General features: G+C 30.9%; 1 protein-coding gene across 1 annotated transcript in view; it reads right to left on the bottom strand.

The window, feature by feature from the left end:
* LOC107437324 (activating signal cointegrator 1 complex subunit obelus) overlaps positions 1 to 18,627 on the bottom strand; it is a gene marked incomplete in the record, with an annotated part of 111,235 nt that overhangs the window by 76,460 nt on the left and 16,148 nt on the right. Inside the window, 7 exon segments of the mRNA XM_043052617.2 lie at positions 1,968 to 2,132; positions 4,514 to 4,654; positions 6,064 to 6,264; positions 8,194 to 8,319; positions 10,333 to 10,480; positions 14,449 to 14,573; positions 16,076 to 16,219. Of these exon segments, the coding sequence (XP_042908551.1) occupies positions 1,968 to 2,132; positions 4,514 to 4,654; positions 6,064 to 6,264; positions 8,194 to 8,319; positions 10,333 to 10,480; positions 14,449 to 14,573; positions 16,076 to 16,219 (1,050 nt within the window).

Below are 18,627 nucleotides of genomic sequence, written 5' to 3' on the forward strand. Positions count from 1 at the left end.
GCACTTATTAACACAAAGTAAGACTTCCTACATAACAACTAAAATGATTCAGCGTCATAATTTTATCCGTCGTTGAGCATCCGACCCAATTTTGGGTTTAGGACGACTAATGTTCAACTCTGTAGCTTTGTCATTTTGAACCTAATCCAGAAGACAAGGGAACTCCTGGATCAGTACCCCCAGAGATATTGATTTGTTATGGGAATTTGTGACTCAACAGGTTTAACGTACATCAGTCACCATTTACTACACGAGGAGTATTCGGCCACCGGGAACTAAACCCAAGGGCTCTTGGACATGGACCCATTGCCCTATCAATCAGGCTATTCTGGCCTAGTGTCATAATTTTAGCAAAAACAATTGTTATTACATGCTTGAGTTTTGTAAAATATTGCAGGATATAAATAATTAATCCTCTAGAGCCAGCACAGAACAAATTCTTCAGTTTTTACTTTATCATGTATACATAAATCTATGTGTATATGCATTTAAATACAGAGTGTTTCAAAAACCTTTATGCTTTACTTAATTAAGATTCCTTATCCCAATAGAATTTATGTAAATCAATGCCCAAGTAATCAATTAATATTAATAATAATATAACAACTAAATAAGAAGTTGACACTCATTTAATATTTCATGTTTTAAAACATTTATAACCGTCATTGATCAGCCGACTCAATATTTTTTTGGTTTACAACTACTAATCTTCAACTCCATAGCCTTGTAATTTTGAACTCAATCCAGAAGACAAGAGAACTTCGGGATCAAGAGTTGGGAGAAATTTGCCTTCTTGGAGGACTTTTTGATAGAACTAACTTTTGATGGATTTTGAGTTACGTGGAGAGGGAAACCACGAAAACCTCCTACGGTTAGTTTATTATTATTTTTATTATTGCATTATTTATCCTTATGCAAATACATAATTTACCAGTAAAGAACATTTATTCATATTTAAAGGATAAGGTATTCACTTTTGTTGTTCAATGAATTGTGGAGCTATAAAGTTATGAATCTTTTCATATTATATTATTTTCCTACAATTAGTTAAAGCAAATTCTATACAGAATATCAAATTATTATTAATATATGTATTTATTATGTCTGCAAAGGTTACACTTTTTTTTACCTTTTACCAAAGTTTAAGGTTTTGGACACTTTTTATCAGTTTAGGACAATCTAAGACAGTAAAACCCAAGTGTCCCGCCAAAACCAGTTGAGGACATCCAAAACCCCAACCCTGAGAATGTTAGGTTTTTTAGTAGTAGTTAACTGAGAATCCTTCCCTCAGGGGGGCGTAGCGAAATCTTTCAACAGAAAATAAGCACCTTTTAAGTACTTTTAAAGCGAAAAAAAAAATTATTTTTACGCACCATATACATTAACAAAATGCAAAATAATTTTCAGACCTTACGTGATCAAGATAAAATAACTAGTTTCTGACAAAGAACTCTTTTCTTGATTATATTAGCCACCATAAAATGGTCGAGAGATTTTCGGTCCGATATCAGAGGGTGGGAAATGAAGCCTGAAATAGAGAATATCTAACAAAATGCAAGAGTTGCACACGAAAGTGCAATAATCTAACCGAACCCAGCTCAGTAGACTCAAATGTGGATTTGCAAGTATATCATCAATCACATAAAATGATTGGAGCTATCATATGCGTTGGACCGACGATACGCTGAAATGGATTGTTGAATGAATTGTGAAAACGTTGAATGTGAAAAACACACTCTTGCTTAATATGTGGCGAAAATCGACCTTGTAAAAAGAATCGAATCTTTGAAAAGGGAAAATCAAGCACTTTTTAAAAACACCCAATGAGAAAAGCTGCTTTAAAGGGCTTTTAAAAAACAAATATCGAAAATAAGCATTTTTCAAAAATGCTACACACCATGTTCCCTGTTTCCAGAGAAAGTAGTTACAGGAAATCAAAACTGAAATAAAAAAATGGAATATCTTACCAATCTTATTGTGCGTGCCACAAGAGCCTCTAAAACAGGACCTCTGTCACTATCTAGCAAATGTACTTCATCTAGAATAAGCAACCTAACCAACTGTGACAATGCTATGTCACCAGTTGATTTTCTGGTCACAACATCCCATTTCTCTGGTGTCGTAATAAGCATCTAAGGAATACATGCACATCATTAAGATCAGAGTTGGAAAAGAACAAGATTTTTTTCTTTAAAAAAATTGGTTTTTCTTTTTTATTTAAATCAGATTTTTTAATATTTAAAGGCAGATTTTTTTTTTTAAATATACATAAAATGCATTCTAATGCATGTAATATATGGCTTTCATAAAATGTATTAGATATGATCATGTATAGACTTAATATTATCAAACTAAAATATTTAATACTACCTATTCAAATGGTTAAAATTATTATGAAAAAAAAAACATGGTTATTTTTATTTCAAGTAGAACACCCTCAAAAATCAATTTGTCATTTAGATTTCAAACGAAAAATAAATTAATTTAAATCAATAAACATAAAAAAAAAGATAATTCACTGTTTAAAAAAAATTTTTTTCAATAACGGCAGGCACTGAACTTTCATTCTTCGCCTTAGAAGATGCCGGAAATGTTGCTCATTTATCGTTATCCAGTGGGCACCTGTGAACGAAAGTCACGGAAGCGAGTAACATTATCCACTCCACATTGCCACATATGAGGCATTTGTATGAAAACGTCTTGTTCACAAGATTTGGCAAAAGTTTCAAAATGCAGATTTCAGAATTTAATTCTCACTTTAAATTTTAGATTGCGTGGAAAATTTCATCGGATTATAAATTTTGATAGGCGGAAGTTCGCAAATCAATGGTCTCATGATATGCGGAATTCCGCAAAAAAATCACACGCCCTGCTCCTAGTTTCTACACCTGGAGGGATGATACGATATACCAGGAATTCCGGAATGCACGCAGAATACAATCACCCCCATAATAAATAATTCTTTAAAAGCTTCCACACCACTTTTATTAACAATCATTCTTTCAGTTGTTAGTGTTTTTAAAGTCAAATTAAGCATTATTTTTCAGTGTAAAATTTTTAATGTCAATGAAATCAAACTTTAGAAAAAATTTTCCTGCTAAAAATCCTTAACCACTTCCCTTACAGACTTAAAAAAAAAAATGCAAAAAATAAATATATATTTTTATTTTACTAACAAATACAGTGAACTAAAACAAAACATAATGCACAAGTTTTAAGTTGAAATTTGAATTTTTTTTATGAGTAAGAAACATTTAATTTAAAATCAGTTTACTATCCTGAGTTATTTCAGGTAAATGAAAAAAGTCAAATATTAGTCTTTGTTATGATAGTTCTTAAAACAAGGGACAATACAAAGTGATACTTCTTCAAACGTCATAAAAGGAATACAGCAACCATCGTAAATACAATCACACAAAACACATGTGCAACATCAAAACTCGCAATTAAAACTTGGCAAACTTCCAATTGCNGTCAGTGTTTTGGCTCAGCTCGGCGAGAGAAAGGGAATTTCTTTCTTCTGTCTATTGTGAAGCTACCCTTCCTCAAATGCGCCGTTCTTGTTTTCATACAGGGTATCTGCTACATTTTAGATTTTCAAATTCATGACTTTTCATGATTTTCCATGATTAATTCCAAGAATTTTTCATGGCTTAACGAAGTTGCTATTTTTTCCAACAAAAACGCAACAATAAATTAAAAAAAGCATTATAATAACATTTTTTGAAATAGGCATAACCAAAACTATTATACTCATCCTCTTCATATTTATAGATTTCAAACTTAAAAAACAGAGTAAGAAAAGAGTTGAAAAAATAAAATAGCTGAAAAAAATACAAAAGCAAAGAAAAAATTTTTCTGCAGAATTAATATTCCAAAGATACTTTTCTTGTTCATCAGAAAGGAAAGAAATACTCCTGATTTTTCTGTTCATTTCGGAATAAAAAAAATTCGCCAATAACTGGTTTGCTTCAACTAGAATTTTAAATTGATATAATTAAAAAAAAAATAATAATAAAAATTCTTGAATCACAGAAGATAGTTTAAAGGATAATTCGCTCTAGAAATGATAGTTTTTCTTTCATTTTTTGAAAGAACACCATAAGTTTTAAAGAACATGATAAAATCATTTTATATTCAAATAAAATATGACTGAGTGGTGATTTTGTTAGAAATTCAGATATTTGGAACAGGATGAATTTGGGGAAAGGGAGATTCCATTTTAAAAATTAGATTTTTCAGAGACCTAAATCCATTACTTTCTATGATTTTTTTTAAAAAATAGTAAAAATCATGACATTTCATGACAAATTTTGTTCAATACCGAAATTCATGACTTTCCATGATTTTTCATGACTTTTCAGGCGCGCGGATACCCTGTATTTTCAATCAATCTATACGTACTCAAGTTAACGCGGGGGAAGTGGTTAATATTTTTAAATCATAGATTTTTAAAAGAAAATAAATTAAGATATGATTTTAATTACTTGATTCATATTAGTCATGTACTTACCTGAGTTTGCATGATTTCAGTCTTCGTCAATTGCATATCACCGGTGAGTTCCTTCACAACGATATTCAAATCTTTAAGCCGAGCACTAAAATTTCTCACCATTTCAGCGGCTAAAGCTTTCATTGGAGCAACATAAACTATCTATTGAAAACAAATTAATAGTAAGGGATAACAAACACTTATCAAACGAAATATTCTATGAGTGAGTAACTTTTCGTCTAATGATAAGACTTCTAGATACATCAGGGGTTTTAGATTTTTTTTGGTACTTGTTAGTGAAAATTTAAACGAAATTTGCAAAAATTAAAAATTATATTAAAATATCAACAAAAATTATGGCAGAATAAGAAATATTTTTCAAAAATTATCACAACAAATAAAAATCATTTAAGACTGGTAAATTTCTATATAAATTTTTCCCATATGTTCAAAAACAATTTTGCTATTGTAAAATTTTGGGCTTAAAAAATCCATTAACATCATTGTCCACAGCTAAATTTCAACTTGAATTTAATAAAAACTTACATTTAACAATACTAGCACTAAAAGTTATCTTCATTATGAGAACATTTTTGATTAGGCCATACAGAAAAAAGTTTTACAGAGAAAATAATGTTTCACAAAAAAATTAAAACATCTATTAGAATAAATTTAGAAATCCAGAGATTAGAAATTTATAATGCAAATCTAATGTTTAAAATAATGGTTCAAATTTTGACTTCCTGTAAACTTTACAGAGGGACAACTTGTTCTTAAAAGAAGAAACTTGTTCCTTAAAAAAAGAAACTTGTTCTTAAAAGAAGAAACTTGCTCCTTAAAAAAAGAAACTTGTTCTTAAAAAAAAGAAATATTTAATATTAAAACAATTTTTCAAACAGTTTAGAATTGAATCTAGTTTAAACAATAGCATTCATTTCAAAACAATTTAACACGTAATTTTTAAATAAATACAAAAATTGCAAAAAACAAAATTTTTAAATAAGAGTAAAAAGGCAACAATTGCAGAGAATAATGAATTTTTTTAAGTAATTTAAATAACTGCAATTTTAAAATATTTTACATAAAGGAATATAGTAAAATTTCAACTTATAATTATTTAAAGAGCAATTTGCTTTTCAAAGCTGAGTTTATCATCAGGTAATATTTAAATCTGTATTTTCGGCAGTTACTGATAGTGATTTTCCCGTGGTTTTTTAGCATTCTAATATATTTCAAGCAAATATGGAAAATTCAAACCGTTTATCAGTATTTACTCTTCAAGGCAATAATTCTATTGAATTTTTGGCAGTTACTGTTACTCATTTCTCCATAGTTTTCAAATCCGATATTTTTTATACCATATTATTTATAACAACCTAATCTCGAAACAAAACAAGCATTTGAGGAATCCGATTTGTGCGATAAATAATTTGCGCTTTTGTGAAACGAAAAACCCGGAATTCAGAGTTCACCCAGAGTACAATCACCCTTGATAATAAAAGGTACCTTAATGGATTTCTTAAAAACGCCACGCAGCCTGCATGAGAATGAAGCAGATAAGAAAGAGTTACTTTGAACTTGTTCCTTTGCAGTTCTCCATTTTGAATGTTCTGCCGGATTTCGTGAACAACAGTCAGGAGGGCAACGTTGGTCTTCCCGGCACCAGTCGGGGCACACACAAGCATGTTCTCATTTGTGTCGTAAGCCGTTTTGAATACCATAGACTGAATACAGTTGAGTTGCGTGATGTTTTGAAACGCCTTTTGGCCAATCTAAAAAACAACAAATAAAATATTAGATTTCAATTCTTTTTTTAATAATTATAAGAAACCAAAAATTGATTGGTCATCATAAATTCACTAAAATGACCATAACTGAAATAATTAAGCTTAAAATTTAATGAAGTTGTTACACATTATACTGCACATAATAATCTACAAAATATCATAAAAAAATATTAACCAGACAATAATGGTGTTGCAGAAATTAGCATAGGTATGAAATGAATAAATCAGTCACGTCAGTTTTAAAAAAAACTAGCCGCAATACGGCGATGTGCTGTACTTTCAATAATGGCATCTACAAGTTCCATTGTTCTTGCAAAGCAGTTGCAAGTGTGACAAGGGTCTAAGAAGGAGGATTGCGAGTTGCTTGGCCTTTCTAAAGCATCCCAAACACGATCGATAGGATTCAAACCCAGTGAATGTGCCGATCACCCCATATTTGCTGAAGATAATCACCAACGATTCAACTCCAGTGCAGCCTTGCATTTTCGTCCTGTAGCACGAAATCATCAACTAATACACCAGCATTAGGGTGGGCATAAACTTAAATGTGTGAACTTAAATAACCTGTGAACATTCACAGTTCCATGTGGAAAGACATGCACGCCTGTCCGCCCACCCAAAGAGATACTGCCTCACACATAGACATTGCCTCCTTGGCATGCATCTCTTTTCTAGATGTTTGACGGATATATATTGAGTTCTCTCCCAAACAAACCATAGGTGAACCGTTCAGTGGTCATGTTGCTATGCCACCTTAAGCATTCCGTTCTATGGCTATGTTGCTATGCAGGGCATCTACTACATATTAGATTTTAAAATCCATAACTTTTCTTGACTAATTCCAAGAATTTTTTATGACTTACCGAAGTTACTATTTTCTGCGACAAAAACACAACAATAAATTTAATAATTCTAATTTATCTACTCAAGCAAACAGCATCAGCTTTTAACCACAGGATATCATTGCTGGACACACTCAAAGCCCCCATGGCTGAATCGCAGGCACATAATCGCAAAACGTAATTCAGTTTTTGCCAAAAGGCAAAAGGATTTTTCCTTTGGGAAGTTAGAAATTTTGGTTTTCATTCCTGCAGAATTTTTTAAGATGTATAATTTCTTTTTTTCTGAAAAATTATAATCTAAAGATACTTTTCTTATTCATCTGTAAATAAAGAAAGGTGATTTGTCTGTTCTCATTTGGGAATTAAAAAAAATTTGCCAATGACTGGCTTGCTTCAGCTGGAATTTTAAATTGATAAAATAAAAAAATAATAAAAAAAATCTGAAAACGTGGAAAATTAAAATATAATTCGCACTAGAAATGATGTTCTTTCATTCATATTTTTGAAAAAACACCATAATTTTTAAGGAAAACCATAAAATCATTTTATTTAAAATATGACTGTGAGTGAGGATTTTGTTATAAATTCAGATATTCGGAACACTGAAATTGGAGAGGTCAATTCCATTTTAAAAATCATGGATTATTTAAAAACATTTTGTAACTTTTCATTAATTTATAATAATCAATGCATTTAAAACTATTGTTACAAGAATCTAATAAGTTAATAAATAACGCACAATATATATAAAATATATATAATAAATATATAGTATATAACATTTATTACTTATGGTACAACAAAAAAGACTTCAGAGGCAGGGGTCAGTCCAGGCCAAATTTACTATCAGTTAGCGGTACCTTCACAAATTCAACTTTAGGAGAAACGGTAGTTTCACAAAATACTTTTTCTTAAAATTTCATTTTTGTATCCCATAAGAAACGATAAATCCATATTTTTACCCTATTTTTGTGTTCATCTTTTAATATAATTTTTAATTTTCACAAATTATGTTACAATAACTTCCCAGTTACATTCTTAAGAGATTCGACACATGAAAAAAATAACTCACTTCATCTAAGGCTGAAATCTGCACAAGGTCAACAGGCAATTGGTTAGCTATGGATACAGTGGCTGGAATAACAATCTCTTCATAAACTGAGTTATTATCATGTTTAGCATCAGAAGGTATTCTCAACTATAAAAAAAAAAAAATTCAAATGTGAAATTTCTAACACTTTTTCTCAAATGTCTTTACTAAACCTCTTCTTCCCACCAACTTCATTCATTTTGGTATGTCGATGGGAAGCGATTTTCCCAACTTTATTAATTTTTGAATATTGATGGGAAGCGATTTTCCCACCTACCACGGGTGGCCTCTTTATAAGGCCTTACTTCCCACCAATTTCATTCATTTTTGAACGTCGATGGGAAGCGATTTTCTCGCCTACAAAGGGGTGATTGTGGCAGGAAATAAAAAAAAAACCTGAAAATTTCATTAGAAAAAATTTGATAACAAGATATCAATTTATATACTATTCATATTTAATATAATTTTTTGAACTAAAATTTATAATTAAATTACCTTTTAATAAAACACACTTTCATCATAACAAATTTAAGAAGTTCTTACAAGAATTGCGATATCGGATTTTAAGAAAAAGGAATCAAAAATCACTATATTGGGATTTAAAATCGTGTAGATATGAATCGCGATATTCGATTTAGGAAAGCAATAATATAAATCGCAACATCAGATTTTTGAAAACCGGAAATATAAATACGACTAGGTCAGATAGCGACATTGGATTTTAAATTCGAATGAATAGGAATCGCTATATTGATTTCAAAAACTTGTAAATACAAATTGCGATGTTGGATTTTTAAATCGCCTGAATACTATTCAGAACGAATGATTTAAATCATGTAAATACGAAAGTTGATGTTTGATATTAAAATTGCGATATTAGCGGATTACGGCGTAGTTTCAAAGATCAAAAACGATAAAAATCCGACAAAAAAAATAATTATATCAAAATTGTGGAAGAGTCACTTGTCTTGTTAACGCAATTCAGCAAAGTAAAGATTTCAAAATTTACAAGAAAACAAAACAAAAAAAAAATTACATCAAAATTGTGGAAGAGTCACTTGTTTTGTTAACGCAATTCAGCAAAGCAAAGGTTTCAAAATTTAAATTTCAGAATATTATTCTTACTTAAAATGTTACCTAGCAGTGAAAATTTCAATGTTTTATAAGTCTTGAAACGTGGGTAAAAAATCACAATTGTCCGGTAAAAATCACAATTGCGGGTTTTGAGTTTACCACTACTGATGTTCAACTCCACAGCCTCGTAATTTTGAACTCAATCCAGAAGACGAGGGAACTCCTGGATCAAGTATTGGGAGAAATTTTCCTATCGTGGAGGACTTTTTTTTATGGAAATAACGAGCACTTGAGTTACATGGAGAGGAAAACCAAGAAAACCTCCCAGAGTCAGCCAGACAAAAAGGGGAATCCTTCCCATGATGCATCTACCACTGAGAATATTTTACAGCAAAACGGTGGTCGGTACAAGCTGGATGCAGAATTCTTAAAGACCTTCACTTCACTGGAAGACAAACTCGCTCTATCCCCTGAGCCACCGTGACTCGACTTAAACAATCAACACTACACATACCACAGAACTGGCAATAGCCCCACATGTTGAGGAATAAGGGAAGCTTTTTGCCTTCAGTGGATATTTTTTCACCAATTTTCAACAAATATGGAGAAATTTGAGAATATGCAGGTAAACAAGATTCATTGCTGTTTTGTGAGAAGCCGGGAGAGCTGTATTACGATCACCGGACTTTGTTTACAGTCGAGGTCGCTCTCGTGTTGCCATTAGCAGTCGAGTGTTTACAGGCCGAAGTTGTGTAGGATCGAGACTGAGTAGCAACAGAGAGAGGAGGTGGATCTCGTCCAAAGGTCACCAATGTGGGGAGTGAGTTGTTATCGACAATGTCAACCTTCATCTATGTAAAGGTATCCCACCATAGAATCGAGTTAACGTGTCTTATATACTTGTGATTTGGAATTATATTTTTGTAGTGGTAGATACGCTACAAGTTTACAATTTTTTTTTAGACAAGATTTTAAAATATCTCATACCCAATATTGGCCTATTTGAGTTAAATTCTATGATTGCATGATTACATGAATGAATGTTACCTGCTTTCCACCAATGAAAGAGGCATTCATCTGAATCTCACTATATCTATCATAAACATTTGGAAACATGGATGTGTTGTTATAAGCGGATGATGAAGACTTGTGGCGAAAGATGGGCGTAGTTTGTTCCACTACCAAAGCCTCCATCCTGCAATAATAACAAAATGAGCATTATCCCTGTGGCAGAATTTTTTTTGGCCTTTCTGCAACAAAACTCTCTAGCACTAATATCAAAATACTCTTCAAGATACTTTTTATTATAACAAACATATATGTTACTATTTAAAATAACAAAAGCGCTATGTTTACAAAAAAAGCTATACATAATTTTAATCTTCTTAATGAAACATGTAATAATTTTTATGGTTGATATTCTCGCATTTTGTTTGGGGGGGTGACAAGATAATTATTTCCTTCTTCGCATTTTGTAAATAATTATCACAATATAAAAAATAATTAAAAATCATGAAATCCGTTGTAGTAATTGTTGAAAAAAAAAGTGCGAGGTCGAAATCACACGAATCGGTTTCCACAAATGCGAATTTCATTTCGAGATTCGGTTGCTGCAATAGAAAATATCGGATTTAAAAACTATGGAGAAATTAATAGCAATGACTGCCGAAAATTCGATAGAATTATTGCCTTAGAATGTAAATACTCAAATGTAAAGTTCGAATTTTCAATATTGTTTGAAACGTATTGGGATATTTAAAAATTCAAGTGAAAATCAATATCAATAACTGCCGAAAATCCAATTGAAATATTGCATCAATTCGCGATTTTATAGGCTTAAATTGAGCTCGTCAGAAAGTGATTATCTAAATAAATGATTCAATTATTGTGTGTAAATTTCTGTGGGAAAAAAAAGTAAAATGTTATAATTTTCAACAGAAAAATCTTTCTACAAGAACTCTGTAACATTCTGCGACAATGTTGCAGCAATTCTGCCAAAGGGTTATTAAATACTATACGATAAATTAATATTTGTAAAATTAGTATATGCGAATAAGAAATGATGCATTTCTATACTTTTTATCATAACTTTTTAAAAGTGAGCAAATATGTACCGGGGACAATTGTCCACAATTCAAATGCAACACGATTGCAAACACATTACGTTAATAAATACCAATTTAAAAAACTCGAATTTTTGGAAACAAAGTGATTAAGAGCCTGAATATAATAAAAATAAGTTATCAAAATACAATAAATTGAATAAAAGGAAACTTAATAGCTGCAAAAATGTACCATATAAGAACAATCATGATCACATTGCATCTCTTGATCGTAATTTGATTTGTAAATTTTTTTTAGTAACTATTAGACTGCGTTTTTATTATTAAAAACACCAAAAGACATTTTTACTTGTAATTAGAGTGTCAGAAAAAATATACAAAGGGACATCAGTGCACCATCTGCTAGGACTGGGCGATGTTCACGATATATTGATTGATAAGCGATTATATTCCTAAAATAAACTCAATCTGAGTTACACATAGAAAGGAATGCATAAAAAAGTTAAGCGAATCCTGGAATAAAAGCAATCACTATTTCCGATGCTTCCAAAAATAGCCAATCCAAACATCGAATTGGCGATGATTGCACAACATCAATGTTTTCCAATTTATCGCCTAGTCCTACCATCTGCATCAAAAATTTTAACACTAAAAAAATATATTTTTCAAAAATTTAATTGAAATACATTTGTAAATATTTTCAGAGATAATAAAATAATATACTTAATGATGTGTATTAATAATTATATGCATATGTCTGGCATTTATTTGGTACCGTTATTATTCTTTAAGTTATTTTGCACATATTTATCAAATGTAATTTAATATTTTCATACATGTTCACCATCATACAAATATTTTACATTTACAATATATACATATTTACATTTACAATATATTACATCTTACTATTATTTATCTGACTCGTATTAAATGTTTTATCAGATAAACAAAAGTGTGAGAGAAAATTTATGATTGATGACAAAACTATTAGTTTTACCAGGGCCTGATCTAGTAATACGGGAGCTGCAGGCAAAGAACTGCAAAGACCTCCACAGGTTGTAGCCTTAAACCATGTTGGGGGAATATTATCTCGGAAATTTTGCATATATCACAAGAATATTATAGAAGATATCTGTCAAATATTACGTCATGGTATTTATATAATATTTCAAAATGTCTGACTTTTGAAGCTCTTTAATGAGCTGAAAAAATTTTGAAAGGAATATTTTTTAGAAAATTTTTTCCGTTGTTTGTGCTATTTGGGTATTGTAGCCCCCAGAGGCAGAATCATTGCAAAAAGGTGACACTGTCGCAGAACATTATGGAGTTCTTGTAAAAGGATTTTTTCGTTGGGAAGTAAAAAATTTTGGTTTTCTTTTCTGCAAAAATTTTCATTCTATTTTGTTGAATTCCAAGCGCAAAGGGAAATCAAACAAGTATTTTCTTCTAAAAAATATATTAAATATTTCCGAAAACAAAAAATTCTATAAGAATATGTTACCTTAGGGTACAATGTTTAATTGCGATAAAATAATAAGAAAAAGAATCATAACTAAATTGTAAGTTAATTAAAAGTGCTTGTAAAAGAGGGGACAAATCAAATCCCACATTTTTTACATGCACTGTTATTTACACTAAATTCTGTGATTTGGATCATCCTAAACATTATCTGCAATTTTTTTTTTTTTTTAAATCATCACATTTCAAGGTAAAAAAAAGTATTAAGAGACTTTTGAAATTGCAAAAATATTTTTATTAAGTTCAAATAATGCATCATAACAGAGAGGACATGAAATGTAACAGAGGGGACGTCTTACAAATTTGACAAAAAGTTAAAGGTAAATATCACTGTTAAAAGTGACTCTTCAGTTATTTAAAGTTGGAGTTGGCAGCACCGCTATATTTGAAATTTTGAGAAACTGAGGGGGCATTTAGTTTTGTCTTCTCTGTTACATCCCCACTGCCGCATGAGAAACTTTAAAATTTAATTTTTTTTTTTTAAAAATATAACATAACATGATAGTACTAATAGACTTTATTGTAAAAACTAGTTATTAAGTTAAAAGGTTTTTTGTGTAATGAATAAAATAAACTTATAAGAATAATTGTAACAGAGGGGACAAAGATATATTAGAGATAATTTTTAACATAAAAAAGAAGAAAAAATTTTTTTTGATGGAATCACGGCATAATTAGACTAATGAACAATTTATTTTGCAATATAAATCCAACAATATGAAAAATCGTAATATTTTTAATAACTTATTCGTATTTTTAAAAAAAGAATTTTTTTGACAGAATTAGACAAAATCATGAATGCTCTCTATTTACAATAAATTTTACTATAATTATGCATAACTCCTAAAAATAACTTCTGAATTCATAAATTAGAACAAATTTTCTTTTAAACACACACAGTTCGCAGTTTTTAAAACCCTATATTTTTAATAGGATATTTTTTATTACAACTGAATCTCAAAATAAAAGCACGGATTTAGTAATCCCTTTTTGAAGTGTCCGATTCGCGTGATTTAGCCATCAATCTTCTTTCTTTCGTTGCTAGTTACTGCTACTGATTTCTCGATTTTTTTTTTATTTGATGATTTACACAATTCAAAAAAGGAAATAATTAGAATGTTTTCCCCCAATAAAATGCGAGAATATCGACAAAAATATAACATAATCAAATAAAAAAAGTTATATAATTTTATTTTAACTGAAAGTTTTTATTTCTAAGTTAACGTTTTTATTATTTCAAATTAGTAAAATGTATATTTATGTTATTCTTAAAATTATCTTGCAGAAAGATATTAGCATTAGAGTGCCATGTCGCAGAAAGCCCGAAAAATTTTTGCCACATGAAGTGTATCTTTTTTGAAGTTCATGCATAAGCAGTCATTACAAAAGCCATCTTCATTATTTACAAGTGGAAATTTATTATGGTTCACAAAAATTTACGGTTTTCTTTTGTATTTGATTTTTGAAAAAAAAAATCATCCATTTGAATCATGATGAACAATTATTTAAATAATTTATCACGTTTTAAAAGAGATTTTTGGCAAAACAAAAAAAATATAGCAGAGCTGTTAAACATTACCGTAGTTGCTTTAATTTCTGAGCATCTAAATTAAACGTGTTGTCATCAGTTTGTCGACTTTTTTCTTTATTTATCCTCCTTACATCCTTACGAATTTGCTTGCATAGCAATTTCTCTGTTTCAGACTAAAACAAATGAAAAATAAAGGCAACTTGTGAATAAATTTGATGGAAACTATCAAAAAAGTAATACAAGGAGTGATCAAATGAAAAGGTACGAAACAACGTAAAAACATATCAGCTAAATATTTGCTTATTCCGCCATGGGAGAACGTAGCGAGACATCTCGGAATGCAATTGGAGTCTCTGACTGGGATCGGAGCATGCGCAAGTGCCCGCATGCGCAGGAGAGAGCAGAGGCTCTTATCAAAAGTGGCATCCAAATGATGCGGCAGTCTGTATGAGGACAGGATGGCTTTCGCATTGCAAAATTCGACGATTGAGGAGCAGCGAGGTGTTATCCGATTTCCTCGAGCACAGAAAAACCATTAACTCTGATGTGTACTGTGAGACACTCTGACGCCTGCGCAGGTCCATCAAGAACAAAAGAAAGGGCTGCTCACGGAGGGTGTGATAATGCGCATCCACACGTCTCCAGAGTCACACACATGGAACTGTTCAAGTGGGACACATTGGACCATTCGCCCTACAATCCGGACATGTCGCCCTGCGATTTCCATGTGTTTGGTTGACTGAAGAAACACCTGAAAGGGAAGCTCTTCAACTCGGACGACGTACTCAAGGACTCCGTGAAGGACTGGGTCTCGTAACAGCCACAGAAATTCGGGGGGAAAGGAATCCTGCGGCTTGTTCATCAGTGGGATCGTTGTGCTTAGGCCTATGGTGTATATTTTGAATGAAGTCTACATTTGTACCCACCGTGTTGTTTCGTACCTTTTCATTTCATCACCCCTTGTAAAATATATACAGTGTAAGGCTTGAAAATTATATCAAGGTGTGTAACCAAATCTTTCAACAACAAATAAGCACCTTTTAAGCACTAAAAAAAATTTTTTAAGCACTATATACAGTAAGAAAATGCAAAATAATTTTCAAAGACTTTAGATGATCATCATGATAAAATAACCAGTTTCTGACAACAAACTCTTTTCTTGATTACATTAGTCGTTATAAAATGATCGAGAGATTTTTCGTTTGATATCAGAGTGTGGAAAATGAAGTCTTAAATTGATAATATCTTGCAAAATGCAGCAGAGTTGCACATAAGAAGGCAATAATCTCACTGAACCCAGCTCAGTAGACGCACATACGGACTCGTAAGTATTTCATCAAACATGCAAAACGATTGGCACTTTCATATGCTATGGATCGATGATACGCCGAAATGAATTGTGAAAACGTTGAATAGAACAATGTGAAAAGCACATAAAAAAAATAGCTAAAATCATGACATTACAAGACAAATTTTGTTCAATATCGAAATCCATGACTTTCCAAGTGCGCAGATACCCTGTTTTCATTAATGCTTATGTTTGCCAGATATGTTATGACACCGTATTTTAATTATGGTGTTGAAATTGATGTAGTTGAAGGGTATGCGAGCACGAAAAACCTACAGCCTTTCCGTAGGAGTAAAATACAAAAAAATGTAAAAGAATAAAACAAACCTGAATAGTAACTTGTGTCGTGTAAGAAGGATGTTTCTCATTGTTATAAGATTCTTCATGAGATTTGGTTGAAATAATTTCACTCCTATGATGCAAAATTGTCTGTATAAGTTCAATACATTCAAAGCCAAGAAGATCAAAGAGCTGCAAAATGAAAGATTTCTGACTTGAGCAAATAAATGAAAATAAAACTTTGTTGTGATTAAAACTTTATATCTCAATACCCTGAATTTGAGAAGAAAAAAAATTATGATATATTATTTTATGCACATAAAAAATTATTATGAAATTTTAGATAATGAAATAAAAATGTATTTAAAAAATTTTTGTTACATTTTTACATTATGCAAAAAGACAAAACATTGGTTCTTTCATTTCTGCAAGATTGTGAAAAATGGACGTAAAGGTGTAAATATTCAAAGAATTTAAATTTAATAAATTTAATTCAATTTCAGTCAGTGTACTCCCTAAGCGTTTTTTAAAGGGCGGCCCGCCTTGATTGCCCTTTGATCCCAATAAATACACCTTTTTTGTAAAAATAAACAGCCATCCTTGAAAAACACAGTCTTTTTTTTTCAGATTCCATCTTGAAAAAAATTAATTCATTGTTTAAATAATAATTACACATTGGTAAAATTATCTGTGTTCATAGGTTAAGTTCTGGTTATTATTCTCTTAGGATTATAATTCTGGTTAGGATTATTTTCAACTGGTTAAATTTTTATAAGTTTCTTTTTTGTTTGGCAGGGGAGGTTATTAATAAATTAAAATGATTTTAAATTCCAAAACTATTTTTTAAATAAATATCTTTTTTTTTAAAAAAAGTGCATCTTTTAAGTTTTCTTTTATAATTTTTAGTTTAAATTATAGAAAAAAGCTATCAAGCTGTTTATCAATTACAGTAGAGCGCCGATTATCCGAACTATGTCCGAATTCGCTTTTTTTTTCCTTCTCTTTTTTAAGTTTAGAATTTTTTTTAACTTATCGACAATTTTTCTAAATTTAGAGGAATAGATAATATCCACTACATCTGAAGACCATATTCAATTTACAACCTTTTTCAGCAGTTTTCTTATAGTAGCCATATATACATGCATTGTTATACAGTTAAACCTACATACCCCTTTAGCCCTCTTCAACTGAAAATTATCATCAAAGAATGCGAGCTTCATTTTGACAATCTGACAATCTACAAATGTTGGAAAATGGAATGTGTTTATGAATAGATAAGTGCTGAAATTCTACAATTGGGGGATGGGTAGTTGTCACTCATGGTTAACCCTNTGGAATTAGGCTTAACATCGAAAAACCCTCCGGCCCTGGGGAGACACACGCTAGAGAGACTGCCGGCCTCAGCGGTAAGCGCGCTTTCGCGCTTTGCGTCGCGAAAGGGTTAATGATCAGTGATTACAGTGCTTGGAATCTTAAATCTTGGAATAAAATTCTTAACTGCAGTTTGTGAATCGGTAGATCTTTCGGGTGAAAATATGCCAGATTATACAGCAGAAGAAGTAGAAGACTGGTGTCGAGACACTCAAATTTTAAATGATCATGAAATTGTTTCTAAAATTTTGAATGAAAATCGGAACTCCTCAGATTAAGAGGAAGAAGTACATGATCAAGTTCAAGATAGTGGAAATTCTCATAAGAGGCATGCAATTCATTAGATATTGCAATGAATTGCCCAGAATGCCAAAATGATGTTGATCCAATTCAGTTGATTTATTTAAAAAGAATAAGGGATATGGCTGCACAAAAAAGAGCATGCTCTTTGAAACAAAAGTCTTTGCTGGATATCTTTTGCAATGGAAAATAAAGAAAAATGTGGTAAAATTAGTAATTGACAAAAAAAATTATAAAAAAGCCGAAATATGATAAAAATGATTCAAATTGAAAAAAAAAGTTTAAAAAAATATATTTAAAAATTGAAAAAAAAAAGTTTTAAACTCGCCAGAGCTATTTTAGATAGTACTACCAGTCCTAAGTCTAGAAAAAGTGTGAAGAGAAGTTGGTGCATAAATAATAATCATTTAAACTAGGTTTTAAACAACTTTCCAATTATCCGAACATTTCATTATCCAAATCACGTTCGGTCCCGAGCAGTTCGGATAGTCAGCGCTCTACTGTAATTGCTTTTTTGTTAGTTAACTTTAAAAAATAATATGTACAGAGATTACCTTTTAGAATGTCTTTAATTATTTTTATAAACTACAGACTTTTCTCATATTTTGATAATGAGAGCAGGGGTCTGTCTAGGTTTTTCTGAGAGGTACCTAATTTGTGAAAAGTTAGACATAATTTGTGAAAATTAAAAATGATATTAAAAACTCAAGACAAATATATGGATTTATGGTTTCTTATGGGATACAAAAATAAAATTTTAAGAAAACGTATTTTGTGAAACTACCGTTTTTCCTAAAGTTGAATTTGTGAAGGTACTGCTAAACGGTAGTAAATTTAGCCTGGACAGGGAATTGCTTTCTGAAATATACTCATAAGGTAGCATGAGAGGGTAATTTAAAAAATGTTGAAGATAAAATTCAGTTATTACA

Source organism: Parasteatoda tepidariorum, chromosome 7 (assembly GCF_043381705.1).
Source record: "Parasteatoda tepidariorum isolate YZ-2023 chromosome 7, CAS_Ptep_4.0, whole genome shotgun sequence".
Taxonomy (NCBI): domain Eukaryota; kingdom Metazoa; phylum Arthropoda; class Arachnida; order Araneae; family Theridiidae; genus Parasteatoda; species Parasteatoda tepidariorum.